The sequence below is a fragment of the Dermacentor albipictus genome, chromosome 5, assembly GCF_038994185.2.
Source record: "Dermacentor albipictus isolate Rhodes 1998 colony chromosome 5, USDA_Dalb.pri_finalv2, whole genome shotgun sequence".
Lineage (NCBI taxonomy): Eukaryota > Metazoa > Arthropoda > Arachnida > Ixodida > Ixodidae > Dermacentor > Dermacentor albipictus.
Window position 1 is genome coordinate 157,986,455 of NC_091825.1, and position 22,244 is coordinate 158,008,698.

General features: G+C 47.9%; 1 protein-coding gene across 3 annotated transcripts in view; it reads right to left on the bottom strand.

Moving 5' to 3' along the window:
* Isha (Insulator su(Hw) mRNA adaptor) overlaps window positions 1–22,244 on the bottom strand; it is a 151,192-nt gene that overhangs the window by 121,514 nt on the left and 7,434 nt on the right. For 2 of the 3 annotated variants that reach the window (XM_065450099.1, XM_065450097.1), the window contains exons 6-8: window positions 19,792–19,803; window positions 19,512–19,694; window positions 6,666–6,808 (exon numbers count right to left, since the gene is read on the bottom strand). In XM_065450099.1, coding sequence (XP_065306171.1) covers window positions 6,666–6,808; window positions 19,512–19,694; window positions 19,792–19,803 — 338 coding nt within the window. The remainder of the gene's footprint in view (window positions 1–6,665; window positions 6,809–19,511; window positions 19,695–19,791; window positions 19,804–22,244) is intronic. The other variant, XM_065450098.1, reaches the window with a different exon arrangement.

Below are 22,244 nucleotides of genomic sequence, written 5' to 3' on the forward strand. Positions count from 1 at the left end.
CCTGCCTTTAGTACCCGGCGATCTAATCAGTCGATGTTGGCGTTTCCGTTCTGCCTCCCTTGCTTTCGCATCTGGTGACATGTTCATTCGTCGCATGCGCATTCGCTCCTTGTTCTTCTGGCGTTTGATGTTGGGGGAATCCGGCGTCCGCTGCCGCTTCTAGAACCGCTTTGCGCGCAATCACTGGGCCGCTTTGGAGCTACGGGTTTTACTCGACTGCAACGAGACGTCTGACGAAGGAGCGCCGGTGCAGCTGCCACCACCGACGCCCGCGCGCTTGTTCTACCGCTGCTGTGTGACGTCACAGTTGCTATGCGCAGCTGCGCCCCCGACCGGCGCGCCGGTTGCTAAGGAGGGGAGGAGGTTGCGCCACTGAGCGGAGAAGAGGCCACAGTTGGCACCATTCCAGTGCACGGACGGACGCGACCGCGAGCCCCACCAACGGCAGTGAAAGAGAACAGCGCGCAGTTACGCGATTTCTCCCTCTCTCTTTTGGTGAGGAGGCGCGGACGTGGCGCCGGACAGCGCGAAGGGCGCGCCTGGGCGCGGAGAGTTTGAAGCGGTAGCACTTTTGTTGCTTTTCCTCCTTTTCCGCGTGCCATCGGACGGAGTGGATGCTGTGCTTCTAGCCGCGTTCTTGTCTTTGACGTGGGCGACGGCGAAGGACCACCACCGGCGGCTGAAATGCTGCATGCGCTCGAAGTTCTGAGGCGTGCTATGGCCATGGATGAAATCAGCGACGACACGTGGACGCATTTTTATGGATTTGAACAAAGTCTGCTAATTGACCTGACAAAGAAAAAGAAGCAGAAGGACATCGGAGACTTTTCCTCCAAGAAATAAATGCTTTTTATGTACGTGTGCCTGAGTGAATTCACCTCTCACTCTTTAATTTAGCTAGATTTAATTGTTTGGATGATACGAGTTTCGTCTAGTACGAATATTTTTCGTGACCCCGTGAGATTCGTATCATCGAGACTCCACTGTAACAACTTTCACAAAAAAACCATTAAAATTTTTTTATGGTGCAGTAAAAAATGAACAGCTTTATTTCACTCGTCAATGTTTCAGGATCTAAGTGCAAAACACAGTATGATTCTGTCTTCATTCGTTCTGAAATTGCACTGGGATGACTGAAAGCAACTGCAAAAAAAATGAAAGCTGAGAATACGGAGCTCAAAGTTTTATTTGCTGGAAATATCAAAATATTTACTTTTGAGTACCTAAAACCTGCCTGGAATGTAGTCCTTTGCCTGTGAGGACACATTTTCTTTACATAATGAGGTAATTTTTCGCTTCTTTACAGGAGTTTCGTGTGCCTTCGTTGCCTTTTTGGTCATTGTGCATCTATCCATCATACAGAGGCAGGTGACAGCAGACTCAAAACGTGCGCTCTTATCTCTCGTTGCGCAACTTCAATCCTCAATCCAAATACAGTTGCCGACTGTTTATTCGGACCTCACGGGGACTGCGGAAATGTCCGAATAAACAGGTGTCCGAAAAAGCAGATTAAGAAAAAAAAAAAACGAAATCCTTTATTTCCGCGCACTTATTCGGGCTCGGCAGTAGGCTTGAAGAAATCGTGAGTGCGCCGTTGCACGCTGTTCCGTTTACGCGCAATCAGGTAAGCCTGAATCTCGGAGAGGGTCGTACGGTCACTATAGGCGGCTGAAAGCACAGTCGCTGCTTGTGCACGCTCCGCATGGAACAGCAGCGTAGCATATGGTGCGTCATCTTCCGACTCGGAGTCATCGTCCGGCGGAGCAGCAGAAACCTGACAACCTCGCCGTCGTCGAGTTCTGCGCATGTCAGTACAGCAGTGTCAGCACTTGTGAAACTGTCAAATGAGACGGTGTCCGGAATCGCAATGCAACCACTGCCCAGGTCTCGGCAGAATATTATCAGTGTCAGTAGGGAGCACATCGGAAGGCGACAAATCTTAGGCCTCCCGGCACCCGCTTGCCGGCATTCCCCAGCGCAGTCTGCTCGGGCACTGTTGGCGCCATTAGACACTTGACGCGACATTTCCGTACGCCGCGTTGGATTACCGAAACCTCGATACAGCACACAATGCAAACACCACCGTGCCGACACCAGTCGCACAAACCAAAAACGTGCTGCTCGCAGCGTCGTGCGCGAAAGAAATCAGCTGCTGGATTGTCTTGACATGGCTTACTAAACTGAAACCGCAACTACTGTGTGACCACTCTATCGAACCAGGCAGAAACGATGATGATGAGCGAAGATTTCCAGTAGCGCCACTTCGTGGGGCAGCAAGGAGGCTCCGTTCAAAACAAAAATGGCGTTCGGCAAGTCGAACTATGCGCCGCGGTCAGAGTCGGTGCATGATGCCCTCGATCGAGTTGGCTCAAGAAGTGTCCGAAAAATCAGATGAGGGGTTGCAGGGCGTCCGAACTTTCGGCAGTTGTTATACATTATGGTCTATGGGGAGAATGGCGGTGCCGCGAAGCTGACCGAATAATCGGGCATGTCCGAATTTTTGGAGTCCGGAAAATCGGTCGGCGACTGTATTCAACTGCGCAATCCACAGTTGAATATTTGACGTGAAAACTTCTCCGCCGATGCCACGTTGCTGTCACGACCACACACGGACATAACGTCACCATCGCTTACAGTTGCGCCTTCATCATCGCTCGCGGTCGCGTAGGTGTTCCGTGGTCGCGTCGTCAGCAGCGAACGCAGGCGCGCCTTCCCAGTCACCGACATGCGCCGGTTGTGCCTCGTCAACAAGCTCGACGGCATCCGCTTCTACGAGTAGTTTTCTCCCTCTTTACTACGCCTTTCGTGATCTTCCGTACACGTAAGCCATTCGGAACTTCATTCCTTTAGGGCTCATAGCAGAAAACGTGCGTAAATTGCCATGATCGTCAATCACGGTGATAGGAACGTGCAGCTAGCTGCTGCGCAAATGCATGCGAGAGGGGTCCGTCGGCAATTGAAATCTACAACAGCCAAGAGGAGCACACCCTGTGCCCCTTGTGACTGCTACACCCAATCGCAATGCCACATTTGCCTTTTTTCTGTTTATGTTTGCTAGTTTATGTTTCAGTGGAGAATTGCGTCGCTCCGGTTATCTTTAGCTCCGATCTCTCCACTTTACGATGATAAAAAGATGACGGTGCTGCGTCAACAGAAAGCCAGGCGTTCTGTGGTGCGATGCGGCCTTCAGAAGCCCGATTCTTTCTTAATTTTTTATGACTGCACTCTGCGAAAGTGGATTCTCAATTTCTACCGTGTATGTTGTTATAATATTTCACTACAAGGTAAATAAAGGTCAGTGGATCACAAAAATAAATAAATCAGAAAATCCAAAATTTAGGCAATTTGACCACTTCAATTACCGCGTCCCCCCTTAAGGGGGGACACGGGTCTTTAGACCCAAAATATCATAAAAAAACGAATTTTGGAAAATAGCATTTCTCTAATCTACATCTATTATTCTCCCTATCTGCCAAGTTTCCAATCTCGTAAGGTCATATTTCAGCCATACGAACAATTTAAAAACAGATAGGGCACCTGATTTTTCGCGTGTCTCGACGCGAAAACGACACACATTCAATGACGCCGCGCTCGCGTACTAGTGCCTTGAGGGCGGCCATCTTGGTCTCGTTTGAAAGAACGCGGTTTCGGCTTCAAATATCGCGCGCTGCCGCTTCGTTAGGCTTGCTGGTTCAATACAAAAACCGGCGGCAAAAATAGGTGAAACGCGCGTTCTCATTCGCTGTCGCATGCACGTGACGAGATAACGCCACGTGATTGGCTGGGCGCACTCCCGAGCTGTCTGCTAGCCGCAGCAGAGGCGCAGGCGAGACGCCATGTTCGATACGATCGTTGTGTGAGTACGCGCGACGATGCCTCCTCCGCTCCGAAAGTTTGACTCCAAGCACAAGTATGGAAAGAAAAGGAAGAAGTCCATGCTCAACAACTTCAAAAAACGCCCCACCGCGTCGCAAGTGGTTGAGGACGAGCCACCAACGGCGTCAAGCGACGGAACTGATGGAGCCGACCGAGTGCTAGGCCTAGGTGGTGCGACAACGAGTAGCTGCGACGAAAACGCCAGCCGCGTCCGTCGTGACACCGTCATGCTGACGCCTTCAGATTTGGAGGTAATCGACATGAGATCCGACGAGAAACTACAAGAGCTCGCATCAACCGCAGCAGTGAGCCGTAAGTCGGAGATCTTGTCCGCTGGCGATGTCGCGGCCGGCCCGATTGACGACACAGTTTTCACCGTGGTGTGCCTGGAATCGGTGAACGCACTTCTGGAGCATATGAACTGTAATACATGCGGCGGTAGCGCGAAAATCAGCCGGAAGGAGCGCGAATATGGCCTTGCAGTAAGTCTGGTGCTCATATGCTCGAAATGCGGCGACAAAGCGTCAGCGTGGAGCTCGCCGCGTGTGAATGGGACTCAGAAAGTGAATCCGTTTACCGTCAACATTCTGGCTGCGCGCGCGATGCAAAGCACCGGCAATCGGCAAACTGCGTTCAATGATATTTTCGCAACAATGAATATATCGCACCGCGGGCTGCATACGAAAACGTGGCAGGGGTACGTCAAAACGAAGTTGACGCCCGCCGCGACCCGGGCAGCTGAGACGCTTACAACAGAATGCGCGAAGTCGGTCCGGCAGCTTTACAGCCAATTAAACTTCGGCAACCCGGGCAACGTTGCTGTATCGTACGACGTGTCTTGGATGACTCGCGGGCACAGTTCGCACATCGGTGTCGGCGCCGTCATTGAACTTTTCACGGGACTTGTCCTGGACTACGTTGTGCTGAGCAACTTTTGTGCCGGTTGTCAGCGTGGACCAAAAGTTGGTGACCCTTCATACGAAGAATGGAAAGCCAGTCATGAGTGTCAAAAAAATACGGATAAGAAGGCTGGTGAAATGGAGGTGGAGGCTGGCCTCATCTTATTCAAAAGATCGCTGGAAAAGTACAGCCTAAGATACACAACTGTGCTGTCGGAAGGTGACAGTCGTACTTTCTTGGCCCTAAAGGAGGCCAAAGTATATGGCTTTATAGAAGTTGACAAAGAGGATTGTGTCAACCATGTCCATAAGAGGATGGGGACAGCACTACGTAATGCCCTGTCAAAGCACAAGGGGCCTGGCTCAGAGCCACTTGGTGGAAGAGGAAGGTTGACTGGAGATTTGGTCAACAAACTGAGCTCTTATTATGGATGGGCTCTGAAGTCCCACACTGGTGACATTGAAGCCATGGAGAAGGCCGTGATGGCAAGCTACTATCACGTAACATCAAATGACGTCACCTCGAATCATAGCCTTTGCCCAGAAGGTCCCGATTCCTGGTGCCGGCAAAATGCTGCAAAGGCCAAAGGCCAACCTGTGCCGAAGCACCGCTACAATTTACCTGCTCATGTAAGCAAGGCATTACTGCCAATCTACCAACGGCTCTCTGACAAGATGCTGCTTGAACGTTGCCAGCGAGGCAAAACACAGAACAACAATGAAAGCCTGCACTCGCTAATGTGGGCGCTCGCACCGAAGGAGCAGCACGCATCACTCTTCAGCGTTGAGGCTGCAGTGGCGGAAGCAGTCATGAAGTTCAATGCTGGCTGCAGGAGAACCTCGGCAAGCATTTTGCAAGAACTCTCGATGAATCCTGGCGAAAAGTGTATGCAGCGCATGGCGGAAAAAGATCGGCGCCGATCAGCCGCATCTGAACACAAGCATGCATCGGCAGAAAATGTGCAGTGCTTCTTCAAAAAGCGCCACAGAGACACAAATGCCCAAACTGACTATGCCCCAGGAGCCTACTAATGTTTTGGGAATGTGTATGTGCACACATTTGTGACCCTTCACAATTAAATGTGACATTTATTTGTTTTCTTGATTTTCTCGAAATACTAATTTTACCCACCCAGCAAGACATTTACTGTGATATATCAGTAGCTATCATAGTTATAGTATTAATTTTTTTTGCATCATGAAGCTAGATGTTTGGAGCACCAAACATAGGAAGCAGTTTTTCAAGTTTCTTTGTTTAAAGTTTTTAAAATTTGTCTTTTGTCTGACTAATGCAAGGCCATGTTCAGAACAATGGAGTTCAGTGCACTATAAAGTAGGAAATACTGATCCAATCATAAAAGTACTTCCTATGTTGTGAAGCTTGTGCTTTCTTCTATTGGACCATATGTCATTTGTCTATTTTTGTGCAGCGGTTATTTGTCTATTGTAGTAAGAAAAAAGGCATTGTAAAATACATTGTTTTCTTAATTATGTAATGAAATAATGAACCTACAAAAAAAATAACTGCATTTTTAGAATCAGGAGAAGGAACTAAATAAGCATGCCAATTTTTATCAAGTTTGGTTCATAAATAAATAATGATAACTTTTAATTGCCATGTCCCCCCTTAAAGGCAAGCATTCATTTTTTCAGACTGCCCAACTTCACAGACATTTTCGCAGTCCCTAGGCAGCCCGAAAAATCGGACATTGACTGTACTAGACCTAGGCTCGGGAGTGTTAGCAAGCACCACAACCCACGACCATGATGGGGGATATAGAACGTCCTTTTTTGAGGGTGCTGTCATGCAATGCGTAAACTTGGTAGGAGTTTGCCATTTGCACATACCTGTTGCATGCATGCAACTAAATGCTCTGTCCTAGCACTGACCTTAGTGCAATAGCATTGGGCTCTGATGACTGGCCTCCAGAGTCTTCCAAAGGTGGCTCAACGAAATCAGCAGGCTTGGTTTCTTCAAAAGATTCTTCTTCTTCCTCCTCTTCTTCATCACCATAGTCAAAGTCTAGCAGTTTCTGCAAGTGGGAAAACATAGCTACAATAAACGCCCATTATAATTAAATTACTTTAGCCCAAGTCTTTTCTTGTTCCAAGTGCAGTACACCCATATTAGACACGATTATTTGAAGTAATTGGCATAGCTGCATGAGGCCACTTGGTGCAGTGCACATTTTTGTGTCCTCTGCTAGCACTTTAAACTGCAAAGCTGCAACAAACACCGTTGCACATGGCAATACAGTAGAACCTCATTCATAGTTTTGGAAAAAAAGGCGAGAAAAAAATAGTATGCTAACCGGAAAAATGCACGATCCGAAGCAACAACAAAAAAGAAATTTGACAGAGTCAACTGCTGTTGACATCTACGTAAAGTGAATCATTGCATGAATAGTCGCAGGATCAAGACACCAACACACGTCAAGCTGACAGGATACCAGCGGCCCGAGACGTGTTTTGGTGTTTTACGATTGCACAGTGTTGACAGTGACGAGGAACTAAAACGAAATAAAGCTGGTGGCCGATGCTGGATGCCACCAGAGTGTAACATGGCACTCACACCTTGTCACCTGCAGCAGGGAACGGCAACACATTTGGGTTATTGCATACTAGAAGTGTGCAGTACGCTTTTGACGGCAGTACGCCCCATGCGCTTGACTCTAAAACAGATAGGTGAAGAAGTTTATCACAATAGGGTTGGTGGCAATACAGTCGCCGACCGTTTATTCGGACCTCACGGGGACGGCGAAAATGTCTAAATAAACAGGTGTCCGAAAAAGCAGATTAAGAAAAAAAATGAAATCCATTATTTCCACGCACTTATTCGGGCTCGGCAGTAGGCTTGGAAGAAATCGTGAATGCGCCGTTGCACGCTGTTCCGTTTACGCGCAATCAGATAAGCCTGAATCTCGGAGAGGGTCGTACGGTCACCATTAGCAGCTGAAAGCACAGTCGCTGCTTGTACACGCTCCGCATGCGACAGCAGCGTCGCACATGATGCGTCATTTTCCGACTCAGAGTCATCGTCCGGCGGTTCAGCAGAAACCTGACGAATGATCTTGCCGTCGTCGAGTTCTGCGCATGTCAATACAGCTGTGTCAGCACCTATGAAACTGTCAAATGAGACGGTATCCGGAATCGCAATGCAACCACTGCGCAGGTCTCGGCAGAACATTTTCCGCGTCAGTAGGGAGCACATCGGAAGGCGACAAATCTTAGGCTTCCCGGCACCCGCTTGCCGGCATTCCCCAGCATAGTCTGCGCGGGCACTGTCGGCGCCATTAGACCCTTGACACGATGTTTACGTATGCCGCGTTGGATCACCGAAACCTTGACACAGCACACAAAGCAAACACCACCGTGCCTACACCTGTCGCACAAACGAAAAATGCGGCCTGCTCGCAGCGTCTCTTTAATAATCATCTTTATTCAGTATAGTTAAAACAGTATACAAAACGGAAACGCCGAAGCCACAAGAGGGCTTGTGCGGTGACAACCGGCAGCCGCGGCAATCTACGCGCCACACCAGAACTCCATCAGAAGCTGGTTGTGCATTTGGCACAACCAACACACATTATCAAAGATGCACTGATAACATCAGTACATATTAAAGGTTCTCTAACGCTTGGACAGCAACTCTCAGTGTTTTGCAGGTGGACAAAGAAAATACATCGTCCGGTAGTTCATTGTAAATAACAGGAACATAATAGCGTCTTGTTGCTTTACCGTAGCGAGTGCGCACTCTCGGTTTAAGATAACGAGGAACATGTCTCAACGGTACCGGTTTCGTATTTATGTGCCTGTATGCACTGCTCCAAAAATATTTAAGTACTACGATTTGTTTAAAAAGATTCTCAAAAGAAGGCAAACCAAATGCCTTCGCAAAACGCGAAGAAACAAATCAGCTGCTGGATTGTCTTGACATGGCTTACTAAGCTGAAACTGGAATTGTTGCAGAGCCACTCTATCTAACCAGGCAGAAACGATGATGATGAGCGGGGATTTCCGGTAGCGCCACTTCGTGGGGCAGCAAGGAAGCTCTGTTCAAAACAAAAATGGGTGTTCAGCAAGTCGAACCATGCACCGGTCAGAGTTCGTGCATGGTGCTCTCGACCGAGTTGGCTCAAGGAGTGTCCGAAAAATCGGACGAGAGATTGCAAGGTGTCCGAACTTTCGGCAGTTGTTATACATTATGGTCTATGGGGAGAATGGCGGTGCCGCGAAGCTGACCAAATAATCGGGCATGTCCGAATTTTCGGAGTCCGGAAAACCGGTCGGCGACTGTAGCTGTGAATGTGGCATGTGACGACTCGGGAGGAGATTTACTGGTACCGCAATAAGAAATTGAGTGTGCACCGGTGTTTTCACATGAGACGGGCAGACGAGTATTGCAGGGAAGCTGATGCGGTGGGTGGCACGCCTCTTCTTGTTAACATGGGATCTAGTGACCGGAAAACATATACAGTCGAACCTCGATATATCGAACAACGCGGTGATCGCAAAATAGTTAGATATACCCAGAATTCGATATATAAAATCACGTAGAAAACGCGTCAAAAACTAGCACAAATCAATCAATGAACCAATCGGGGCGCAATAGATACCCACATGAAGCTTCAAACAAAGCATTTATTTCGTTCGCTGAAAGTACTGAAGCAGCGTAGCCTGCTTCATATTGGAAACCGCGTGCTTGACCACGGCGTCCTCAACATAGTCCAAACGGTCCACAAGAGACGGTCCAGTGCCTTCTATTGCGCCGCAGTAGTGGCGTACAACGGCCAAAGCAGCTACAGCCTCGGCAGCGTCTTCGTTTGGCCGCTCAGCAGCCACTTCTGCCGCGATCTCACGTCTGTTAACTCCGCCACTGTTCCGGTGCTGTCGTCACCGCCAACGAAGTCCTCAATGCACATGCTGTGTGGCTCAGCACCGACAAAGCGCTCCAACTGGCTCCACGGCCGCCTCGATCACGCGCGCACGGCGGAGGCGGGGGCGTGGGCGCGCGTGATTGAGGCGGCCGGGCTGGCTCACGACCGGTTTCTAGGGAAGCGCGCGAAGCGCGCGCTCCCCTCGAGACCGGCCGTGGCTGGCTCCAAGCCGCCACGTGTGTACGCCGCTACGTTCAAATGGTGCCCTCGGCGCAACCGATGTGGGAGCTGTCGTACGTAGCAGTCTGGAACGCCCATCGCGCCGCCGCTATCTTCGAGAGTGTTGCAGGAAAGCTCGCCTCCTGTCAACAGAGCGCACTTGGTCTGGGGCGGTGGAGTTCGATATATCCATTTTACATCCAGCCCCGTTCGAAATAAAAAATTAAAAATGCATGCGATTTTCGACGTGATATAGAAAGTGTTCGATATACCGTATATACTCGCATAATGATCGCACTCGCGTAATGATCGCACCCCTAAATTTTGTTGTCAAAATTCGATTTTTTAAATTTCCCGCGTAATGATCGCACCCCGAACTTGCCGCAGCGATATGTCGTGTGCCATGTCTAGCTAATAATGATCGCGCTTACCATCTGTCGAATGCTACGCGAACGACTCTTCAAGACAAGCCAAGCGGCCTGCACGCACCAAACATTCTTAAGGGGGGACGCGGGTCTTGAAATCGCGAAAAATGGTCAAAAATGGCAATTTTCAAAAATTGCGTTTTTGAAGTCTTTAACGTCCCAACTATGCCTCTACAAAATATTATGGCTCAATTCCGACTCGAAGTATAAAAAAACGGCAATTTAGAAACGTCGGTGAGCCGAAATTGAACGCCAAGCGCGAAGGTTTGCCTCATTTGCAAGCTGCCGTAGCTCCACGCGACGCGAACCGATCGGCGCCATCTTGGTCTCGTTTGAAAGTTGGTTTCCCGCTCTCCATTCTGGCGCCCCTCGGCACGCTGTAGACCCTCGTGCAGCGGAGCGATCGGCACCTCAAGCACCCGTTCTCAAGAGCGAAATCGTCGCGAGACAACCGCTGATTGGGTGAAACGGGCGCCTCCCCGAGGCGCAGCCCTCTGATTGGCCGTGACGCATGCTTCGCCTGCCGCGGCGCCGCGGCCGCGTTGTTAGACTCCTTCGCGTCGTCTGCTTTCGCCGGCGCGCACGTCATTTTTCGCATTCCTCTTTGTTTCCTAGTATTTTTCGTTCTGCCTTTTTCTTTATCGTCCTTGTAGATATTGTGGCTATTGAGTCGCCTCTTTTAACCACGAATTTCTTGCTTTTGCGTGCCTGGTGTCTTTGTTCCGCGTGTCACGATGGCGCGAGACGCGCGCTTGAAAGCAAGCACGCGAAAAGCAGTCAGCAAAAAGAGGCGCGCATGGAATAAGAGCGCTACATCGTCAAGAACTACAGCTTCGGTGATGCCGCAAGCTGCTGTGGCCTTGGTGGATGCGGCTGGACTGAGCTCGCCAACAACAGCTTCGCCGGTGGACGCGGCTGGACAGTCCCGATCGGTGTCAACTTCGGTGTTACCGCAAGTCTCTGCAGTGCCGGTGGATGCACCTGGACTAAGCCCGTCGAAAATGCTAACTTTTGAAACGCTGCAAGTCGCTTCGGATTCCGTGTCGTCGGAAGCGGCCGAGCCGGCTGACCTAAGCCTAACGTCGACTTCGGCGTTTCCGCACGCCGCTTCGGTGCCGACGGACGCGGCTGAACCGAGCTCGCGTGCTCAACGCTTCGACGCGGTGTTTTGCGCGGAGTGCGCAGGGCGTGAAAAGTACGCAGACAACATTAAAACTTCATTGGCGAAGAAGTCCGCGACTTCCCGCAAGTTCGAGCTAATGAACGTCGGCGCAGCAAGTGAAGACGACTTTCTGAGCTTTTTTTTGTTTTTTTTTTGTCAAGTACCAATGCAATACAGAGGTTTTCACAATCTTTACATGAACAGATTTCTTTGCGTTTGGTGTTATTGTGTTCAGTAATGACTGGGCTGCATGCTAAAGCATTAAATTTTTCCATGTGATAGGTAAACAAAAGTGGCAGAGTAAGCAAAACTTTGAATGCAATTTTCTCAGCTTTGCTTTTTCGATCAAATGCCTTTGCCTTACAGAACTTTTCATAATGTTTGCATCAACTGATTTTATTGAATTAGGTATCATTTTTTTCAGTAAATCCTCAACTACATCCTAAAGCTTTCCATTTTTCATTAAACCCATTAGACTAGCAATTAGGTCAGATGTGAGCTAATTACTCCCGCATTGTTTTTTTCTTCCTACTTTGTTATTCATTCATGACCTATATGATCACTTTTTAAAAATTTCTTTAGCTTTAGGATGTGCAGTGGGCCCTTGGAAATGACAGCTATTCTTTGAAACTAGTTTTTTTAATTAAGAAATTATCATAATGGCCCGTAAGAAAAGACCTATGTGGGATGAATTATTTTGCAATATCTTCATTTATAGATGAGATATATAAAATATGAATATATATTTGGGATCAGCATTCAAAGATATATCTGCATGCCAATTTTCAGGAAGATATGTTAAGAAATAAAAAAAAAGTTTTCAAGACCCTCATCCCCCCTTAAGTAGATGCCTCATTTCATTAATTTCACCACTTTCCGCACTTCTATGACATAATGAGGTACAACCAAACTTGCCTTTATTATGGGTTGCCTTTATAATGGTTGATGTCAACAAAAACAATAAAGGCGCATTTCAATTCTTTTCATCTGCTTTTGCACTCGTGAGCACACAACAAATCGCGCGCGGCAATGATAGTAGCCACATTTACTCTGATACGTTAAAAGTGCACCGTATTCATACGCCGACGCTTTTCATACGCTGACGCTTGTAACACAGCTAAGATATTCGCCCACCCGTAGCGGAAACGTGCCGTATTAGGATAGTAGTGAAGACAGATGCCGCAGTTTCCGCAGCACGTTGGCCATGCCTTTCTATGTCACTGGCAGCTAAGCGCGCCCTGTCTGTCTCCTCAATGTGGACATGGCTATGTTACTGCCGCAAACTTGCCGATATTAACGATAGTATTCAGCACTGATACGGAAGAAACTGTTTCAATACATGTAATGTACTCACGAGAAGAAAAAAAATCGCGTTCGGTGCGTTCAGCTTGCTCCACCGGCCGCCATTTTTGTTTTGGTGTCCCGCACCTGCAATCTTGCATCCCGCAGCAAACGCGGGTTGAAATAAAAACTTTTTTTTTCGCGGGAAATTTAACCCGCGTAATAATCGCACCCCTGAATTTGCGTCAATTTTTCTGACAAGAAAAGTGCGATCATTATGCGAGTAAATACAGTATCGAGGTTTGACTGTAGTATCATCATAGTCTGCAGCAGGAAATGGCGGTGCATTTGAGATATCGCCCATTAAGAGCATGCAGTATCCTTCCAACGGCAAGGCGTACACGTTGTGAACCAGATAGGTGAAGATGCTTATTACAATAGGGTTGGTGACGATAGCTGGTGTACAACAACCCTAGAGATTTGCTGGTACCAAAATAGGAAACTGGCATAGGAAACGTGCTGGCATTTTCACGTGACACAGGCAGGCGAGTACATACTGCGGCAAAACGTCAGAAACAGATGGCTACTGTTCTCGATTGCATGCACCTCACACATTTTCTTGTTTACATGGGACCCAGCGGCCAGAAACCATATTGTTACGTATGATCTATGTTTATTTACAGATGAAGACCGGGATGGATGAGAGGTCACCACAATGTTGTCACCAAAATGTTGCCTTGTCTGCTCCTCAGCTCGTCGTCCTCCTCCTCTTCTATCTACCCCTCTTTGCCATGTTACAATCCCCCTTTTGCAGACGAAGCCAGCTGGTAGAGTCACTGTTCTACGGCAGGGTAGTAGCGCTTGAGGCGTGCAACATGAGCAAGCTGCGTGTTCTTGCAACGCCTATCAGTAGACAAAACTCGTGCAACCACATAAGTTAGGTCGCTCAGGCGATTTAAGGGGGGACGCAAGTTTTACATAGCGAAGAACAGCAAAAAAATGATTTTTTGAAAATCACATTTTCAGTTTCTATAACTCTTATTCTATCCGACTCCAAAATATCATCCATATAAACCACGTAGAAGTGCTCTAAAGAATTTTTTTTATCAGCAAAGGTGGCGAAAAATTTCGTGGAAATCAAGAAAGAACAGCGTGCCTGAGCGCCGCCATCTTGGTCTCGTTGGAAAGCACATTTCTCCATCTTCGAATTTGCCGCTTCAGCGATGTCCTCCATACAGTAACAAGTGCACAAAAAGCAAGTGATTGAAGGTCATGCCAGAGCCTGCGATTGGCCGCGCCCGCCATGAGACTCCAGCGCGGTTCGCCATTGGTTTGGCGCTCGCGTCTGCTCGGCTCTTTGCACCTCGCGAGTCTGAACGTCTCCACTCGCCGTAATCTCGACGTGCCAAAACAGGCGCTACGGGGACATTGCAGTAGCGTGGCAGATTCCTACGCCTGTGGACGTTTCAGACTCGCGGCTAAGCATTCCAAGCATTGGCGGCATGGACTTCGCGACAAAGAATCACCCGCGGAATCCTCGGTCATGCGGCTAAGCCTTTCAGCACTCGGTGTTTCAGAATTTGTGACGAAGCACATCGCGCAAGCAATCCTCGGACACGTGGCTAAACATTTAGCGCATAGGGAGTCTCCGACTTCTGCGCGCGGACTTCTCAAACCCTTACCTAATCATTCTGTGCATCAGCGCCTGTATATCAATGAGTATCTACTGTCCCTTGGGACTGTTGTATCATGCAACGATAACTGAGAGATGAGGCAGCTGCTAATCAGTATCAGGAGAATTTCCTCGCTATCATCTTTATAATAATGAGCACTGCTTTCTTTCAAAGCTGCTCGACTATAAAGTGCAGGTTACTGTGGCGCTTTTAAGACCACTCCAATTTTGAAGAAGTACTGTGCCTAATAAAGTACACTTTCTGTCCCAAAGGTTTCGTCAAAGGTTTACTGCACACACAAACATAAAAGTATCTTGAATGTGCATCAAATGCAATGAAGTACAGCTAAACACAAAATCTGTAGCAATGACACATTACAGGACTGGCTGGCACATGAGACTGATCGACAGAGCCCTAATGTCTCAAAGCACGGCACATGAGAATGTTTTTGTATCTGTTGTCTTAAGGGGGGATAAGGGGATCAAAGCTAACTTTTTTATTTACCATCCGATTTTGATTAAATTTTGCACAAATGTTAATAATATCACATAAACAAAACTGTGAAAATATGGTGAAAATATGGCTGCAATATCTGAAGTACTTCTTTGTTTACAAAACTGTTCTGCTTTCATTTTTGCAAAATGCCTGCACACCTGTATATTGGTGCTAGGAGTTCAAACAAACTTTGATAGCACTCCTATATGTATCCTCCACACAGTGACATTCCTGTAATTTTTTTAGCCTAACGGATTTTTTTTTAATATTTTCATTCTTTTGCAGATACTTCAGTTGCATGAAAATCGAGACTGTAAAAACAAATTATAACAAATTATTGAAGCAACTATTTTGAAAACAATGCATGTCACTGTGTGCAGTGGTGCACAATGAGTGTAACAAAACAAACGGTGTAAAAATATTCATAACGGTGGCTGAGATATTGGCTTTGCAAGTTGACCTTGGTGGTAGAAAAAAGTTTTGAGAAAAAGGTGTTTGAAGTTTTGGGCCATGTTTATTCGACTAGAAACCACCGGCCTTGTAGGTACAGGAGTCAGGCTGCTCTCTTGGCTTCTTGGATCTTTTATGCTTGCTTTCATGTGCTTTTTGTGCCCTCTTCTTGCGCAAGGCATTTTTCTCAGCTGCTCGACTCGCTTGAGTCCGTCACCACCGAGCATGATCCTCCAGCCGCAAACCCTATCTTCCGTTCGGTTGCCGGCACAGAACGAAGTGACGCGCGGACAGTGGCGGCGGTCATATTCAACACTTCTGACAAGATGAATTGTGACTCAAGATGCGACTGCATGGTGCGACCGTTGCTGATGCACGGTTCGTCTTCACGGCCGCAGACGCACGCGCTTGGACCGCACTTTCGTCGTTCATCTCGGTGACGGCGGTGGCACAATCGGGGTACGCCGCGGAGCATTTACAGGGCTTTGCAGGCCCGGAAGCATCGGAAAAGGCGGTTATTAGTTCGGTATCATCACCACTGGAACTCAAGGCTGCAACAGCCTGCGAATTGCCCGGCAATGCGTCGACAGTCTAAGCTTGCGCGCGGACGCAACTCTGCTAGGACTAATCCATTGGATGTTCGGCGGCTTGCGCTTGCGGCTGCCGAAGCGGCGCTTGGTCGCGTATTTCGTCGTCCACGCCCGCCAAGTCATGCTCGAAACCACAAAATGAAATAGAAAACTCAAATCCGATTAAAGCGATGAAGCGGCGGCGTACCTCGAATATCCAACACGTAAACAAAGGGGCAGCAGCCAGCGCGCGAAGAAACGGGAGAAGCAGACGCCGCAGCAGCTCGCTTCCAGTCCCGGCCAATGGGGCGGCTCATAGAACGCACGTGACGGAGCAAGCCAATCGGCGGCCGCGACAAGCAGCGCCGCGACCTTCAGACTTTTTGCTTTTTTATGCTTGCCCTTCTCTCTATCAGGAAATGAAAGAGAGGAGTCAAAAGGCGAAGAGGCGCGCTTTTCAACGGTACCAGCATGGCCGCGCCGCGTACTGCCGTTCCGGAGCTAGGGACGCTCGAAAACCGCAACTTTTCCACCGATTTTGACGAAATTTTCGCAGTATTGCCTTATGTATATATTTATTTATGGTACTTAGCAGTCGTTTTCGGCGGAAATACTTGGAAAATTTATAGAAAAGGGGTGAAAGATTCGAAATCTGCAACTTTCTAAAAAGTGATTTTTGGGTCGTTTTTCCGGAGTTGATCCCCGCGTCCCTCCTTAACCCTTTGAGGGTCGAATTATCTTGAAAAAAGCTTTCCCAGGTGGTCAAATTACAGTCGCCGACCGATTTTCCGGACTCCGAAAATTCGGACATGCCCGATTATTCGGTCAGCCTCGCGGCACCACCATTCTCCCCATAGACCATAATGTATAACAACTGCCGAAAGTTCAGACACCTTGCAACCTCTCGTCTGATTTTTCGGACACTCCTTGAGCCAACTCGGTCGAGAGCACCATGCACCGACTCTGATCGGTGCATGGTTCGACTTGCTGGACGCCATTTTTGTTTTGAACGGAGCTTCCTTGCTGCCCCACGAAGTGGCGCTACTGGAAATCCCCGCTCATCATCATCGTTTCTGCCTGGTTAGATAGAGTGGCTCTGCAGCAGTTCCGGTTTCAGCTTAGTAAGCCATGTCAAGACAATCCAGCAGCTGATTTGTTTCCTCGCTGACGCTGCGAGCAGGCCGTGTTTTTCGTTTGTGCAACTGGTGTCGGCACGGTGGTGTTTGCTTTGTGTGCTGTGTTGAGGTTTCGGTTATCCAACGCGGCGTATGGAAACATCGCGACAAGTGTCCAATGGCGCTGACAGTGCCCGCGCAGACTGTGCAGGGGAATGCCGGCAAGCGGGTGCCGGGAGGCCTAAGATTTGTCGCCTTCCGATGTGCTCCCTACTGACGCGGAAAATGTTCTGCCGAGACCTGCGCAGTGGTTGCATTGCGATTCCGGACACCGTCTCATTTGACAGTTTCATAGGTGCTGGCACTGCTATATTGACATGCGCAGAACTCGACGACGGCAAGATCATTCGTCAGGTTTCTGCTGCACCGCCGGAGATGACACACCACGTGCTACGCTGCCGTCGCATGCGGAGCGTGTACAAGCAGTGACTGTGCTTTCAGCCGCTAATAGTGACCGCACGACCCTCTCCGAGATTCAGGCTTATCTGATTGCGCGTAAACGGAACAGCGTGCAACGGCGCATTCACGATTTCTTCCAAGCCTACTGCCGAGCCCGAATAAGTGCGTGGAAATAAAGGATTTTTTTTTTCTTAATCTGCTTTTTCGGACACCTGTTTATTCGGACATTTTCGCAGTCCCCGTGAGGTCCGAATAAACGGTCGGCGACTGTACTTTATTGTGGATCTTGAATGTACAAAATGTATAAAGTCGGGAATAAATAGTAAAAAAAAATTAGGAACAGTATTTTGGTATTGGCATCACTCAAAACTGCAAAATCTTCAATAGTATTTCAGAGAACTGTACTCCTTGAAACATGGGTCTACGAACAGCGCCTTATCGCAGTCTGCACACCTAAAATGCATGTCTGTTCTCATGGAGTGACGAGTTGTGTTGGCGCACACATGACATCTTCTGTACACGCGGCTGCCTTGGGCAGAGGTCTGGGGCACCCTCTTGCGTAAGCGCATTGCCGCAGAGAGCGAGAATACCTAGTCAGAGGTGGTGATAAACAAGCTAAGAGCAGTGCCAATCAAGATAGAAATCAACTTCCACCGCCCTGCAATAGAGTGCCGACAAAGAGAAAAATGACGTTTCGCGTGCCTCCGTAGCGATTACGCGGCGAAAGCGAAACCGCAAAAGGGGCGATGCCGCAGTCTGTGCGACGCGCTGAAGCTAGCAATTAAATCTGTTTATCTCCCCAAGAAGATAGCACAAATTTCAAATGCTTCTTGTAAGTCCTAATAGGTAGCAGCACCTCCCCGTGAACATGGATCGTCATTATGGCGCGAAATTTCAAACGGAGGGTCGAAACTGTGCCCGTACGGTAAAGATTTTGCGGGACATAAAACGACCGCCGTACGTGTACGGCAAAAACCTTCAAAGGGTTAAAAGCACACCTTAAGTTACGAACAATTAGATATACTACATGGTCCATATTCACCAACAATTTCAAACTGCAGCATCAAATGAGGCAATTTAGGAATGTCGCATTTCTCCCCAATTCATGTTCTCAGTTATTAGTTCCACAGGCATTTCGAAAGCCTTCCAAGCAGTGAGTAATTAACTCAACAATGAAGTAGGTGCTGCTAAATGGGCAGCTTCAATGGCCATCGAGTCATTAGTCTATCGAGTTGACGAAGTTGCATGTAACTCTTATCGAGGTCTCAAAGACCTTCAACCGACAGATGTGGGCAGCCTTATCAATAGTTTGCTTTCATTGCAAAGCAGTAAACACACCCCGAGAAAAAGAATACCAAGAAACAAGCACAGCTCCCACTCGTGACAAAAGCACTGCAAACGGCAGCCGCAATATCACCAGAGTGCTCAAACAAAATAGACAACAATATGTAGAAAATGTGCAGATGCAATGACTACATAGGTAAAAATAGCAGAGTATTTCACTAGGACATTAAAAACCCTCCAGCAATGAAAATGTACACTTCAGGTATTTATAATTGTTACAGCTAATTACTTTCAGGGATGCAGAACTGCCACTTGTGTGACGGTAATGGCACAAATACTTGGTGTCAGACTATGGAAACAGCTTTCTACTCAATCATGTAGCAGTACATACTACGATTACTTCAAATCGATATTATTACAATTTTGAAGGTCATCAATTGTACAGTACTGTCAGTGTGACATAAATATTACAGCTGTAGCAGAGGGTTTCAATTTAACATGCACTAAACTTTTAACTCTGCCCATGTTGATATGACTGCTAGGAAAGGAAGGCAAACACATGGCCTTGCACTCTGCAGCAAAATCCCATAGCAGCCAGCTCATTTGCATGCATGCCAAATTTACCGTACGTGATGTCGACATGATAATGCACAAATTAGTATCACAGCTACCACAATTGCAAAATAAATTACATCAAAGATAAAGGTTCCGCTGGCCACCAACTTGCCTTGTTAAACTTCACAGTAGGAGCTGCTGGCTGGTGACTTGGTGGCTTGTCTTCAGCAGCTGACGAACTCCCAGGCCTGTTGGTCAGCAGCTGAGATGCGAGGCTCTGAAGCTTTACTAAAAGTTCTGGATCCGGAGGGGCTGCGTTTTCTGCCTCAGCTGCCATGGCCAAGTTCAAATTCTCCTGCAGAAAGGGCACCACCAACACAGAAACTATAAAGCGATACATACAGCAAACAAGCGTCCCTGGTGACAAGGGGAAAGTATCTGAGGTTTCTTACACACTGGTCAACCTGTTATGAGGGACAGAAGGAAAGAAAAGATGTCAAGACTGTGTCACATAATGCTAAACACAGCAGCATGTGTGTACCATATGCTGCTGTGGCTCCACTGTTCTGTGCCATGGTCAAGTTCCCTCCCACTGACGATCAAAGTAGGTTTGTTCAACTAAGTGTACATGCAGTCACATCAGGTAGGCATCCAAGTGAAGTGATAATTTGCCCAAAGTTCTTATATGTGCACATCCTTCCATGAGTGTCTCTTTGCCATAGCAAAGTGCAGAAGCAGCCAGGGAAGAATGGTCATAATAGGCCCAGCATCAAATTGGACATGGACTACCTGGACAGCTTACAAAACCAATTGGCATGCAGCTGAATGCATCCACGTCATGCACTGCTGAATTTGTTTGTTGGGGTTTCAATAAATGTTGTCACCAATACAAGGCACACAGGCTAGCATGAATAACTTAGTTACACTTAAGCATGACTTTTGCATACAGAAGGATTATTTGTGTGCAAGTCAAAAGATGCGTGTCCATACCACGCAAGTTGCATTTTATGCTTTTCTGACAACAAGGATGTTGCAAACAGAATCAAGGTTGTTCAATTTGTCTCTTTTCTGGCCCTGAAAATCAGGTGCGTGTTGCATTTATAAGCACGTCAGGACTGAGCAGTTACAGTATGTCAGATCCTTACATTACAGAGCACACCCTCCCAACCCCCCTTTTGTTTTTGCCATATAGCACATCAACTCTCCAAACCACCAGAGCTCAGGCACCAGCTTAGTGTTGAAGCTAATGGCAGAGCACTGAGAAAGATGATCCAATGCCTCGAGACATCAGCTAGCAGTAAACCAACAGACTTGGCCAAAAGTTGGCCACAGCTGCCTTGAGAGAAAATGCAGGTGGAATACTCAACAACTGCACTTGTTTGAAGTTTCCTCTTAAGGGGGGACATGGGTTGTGGCGATTATTTCCTGCATCTTATGGCCAAATCTGATGAAAATGCACAAGCTTATTTAGTTTTTCGTGCTGATTTCAAATATGCAATAATTTTTCTTGTAGGTTCATTAGTTCAGGAGATTCACCGTGCTGCCACTCTATTGTTTCCGGAGACAATGAAAAAAAAAACGGCTCTGCAGAAAGTGAATATTATTGCATGGCTAGATACTATAATGTGCAATAACTGCAATGCTGCAAAAAGTTTTCAAATCAAATTTTAATTAGCCATTCAGGAGGTGATCAAAATTGTTTCCTTGACCTAAGGCTACCACACCGAAAGAAAATTCATAAAATGGAAATATACATTTGCACAAATTTGAAATTCTGCTCTCAGCACTTTTTAATATGTAGATTAGGCTTTCTGCTAAAGAAAGAATTAGCGCTCTAGCTGTTCTAGATCATGAGCTATCTTTCCGACAGTCTAGTGAAGTGAGCCAAAAACATGTTTTGAGATAAGTGAGAAAACGTGCAAAACCCTACTTTATTTACAAATTTACAGCTGGAACAGCTCAGTAGGCACCAGGCATGTAGTCCTGCTGACTCCCAGCCCCTGTGTGCCGTTTTTTGAGGGACTGGCACAAATTTTCTCATGCTTTGCACTTCTTGGCTGATGCTGCCATTTGACGCCTATCTTTCTCGGCCATGAGGGTGCGACTTTGCTCGCTCGCATTTAGACATAGTTCTTTCATTATGGCCTTTGAGGTCCTTTCCCTTGCACACAACGATGTTCCCAGTATGACCCACGTTCATTTCGGCGTAAAGTTCGCGAACCGACCGCGCGCAGTCGCTCGTCAGATTACGCGCCGCGCGATCGGCCGCTGGCGTCAACTTCGTCTTCACATAGCTCTGGCACGTTTTCGTGTGAAGAGCCCGACGGCCGATGCCCATCAATGAGACAAACGTCATTGAACGCGGTCTGTCGGTCCCCCTTTGCCTGCATGGCATGGGTAGCCAAAACGTTCACAGCAAAGGGTTTCATTCCTTCAGCACTGTGAACGCGCGGCGAGCTCCATACCGACGCAATCTCTCCACAGTTTGCGCACATAAAACGCAGCTTCACAGCGAGCGCGAGTCCGTATTCCCGCTCATCTCGGACGATTTCTAAGGCACCACTGCAGATGTTGCAGTTCGCAAATGTTAATAAAGTGTTCACGGCACTCAAATCCACAATCGTAAACGTAGTCCCATCAGGCGGGCGAAGTGCGTCGTCGGTACCGTCACACACAATCTCGCGTTTCCGCTCCGTCGCTGGAGCGGAAGACAACTCCGATAGCTTTGCTTTGGCTTTCGCGTCCTCCTCCTCCCGCTTGGAGGGTTGCCGGTAGATCGTATCTTGCCGTATGCGAGCGCTGGTCGAAGGGTCCGCAGCAGGCGGACTTGTCACAGTATCCGCAGCAGCCGATGCGGTCGTTAGGCCTGCCGTTGCTGCATCGACGATTTCGGCATCGGTCGCTG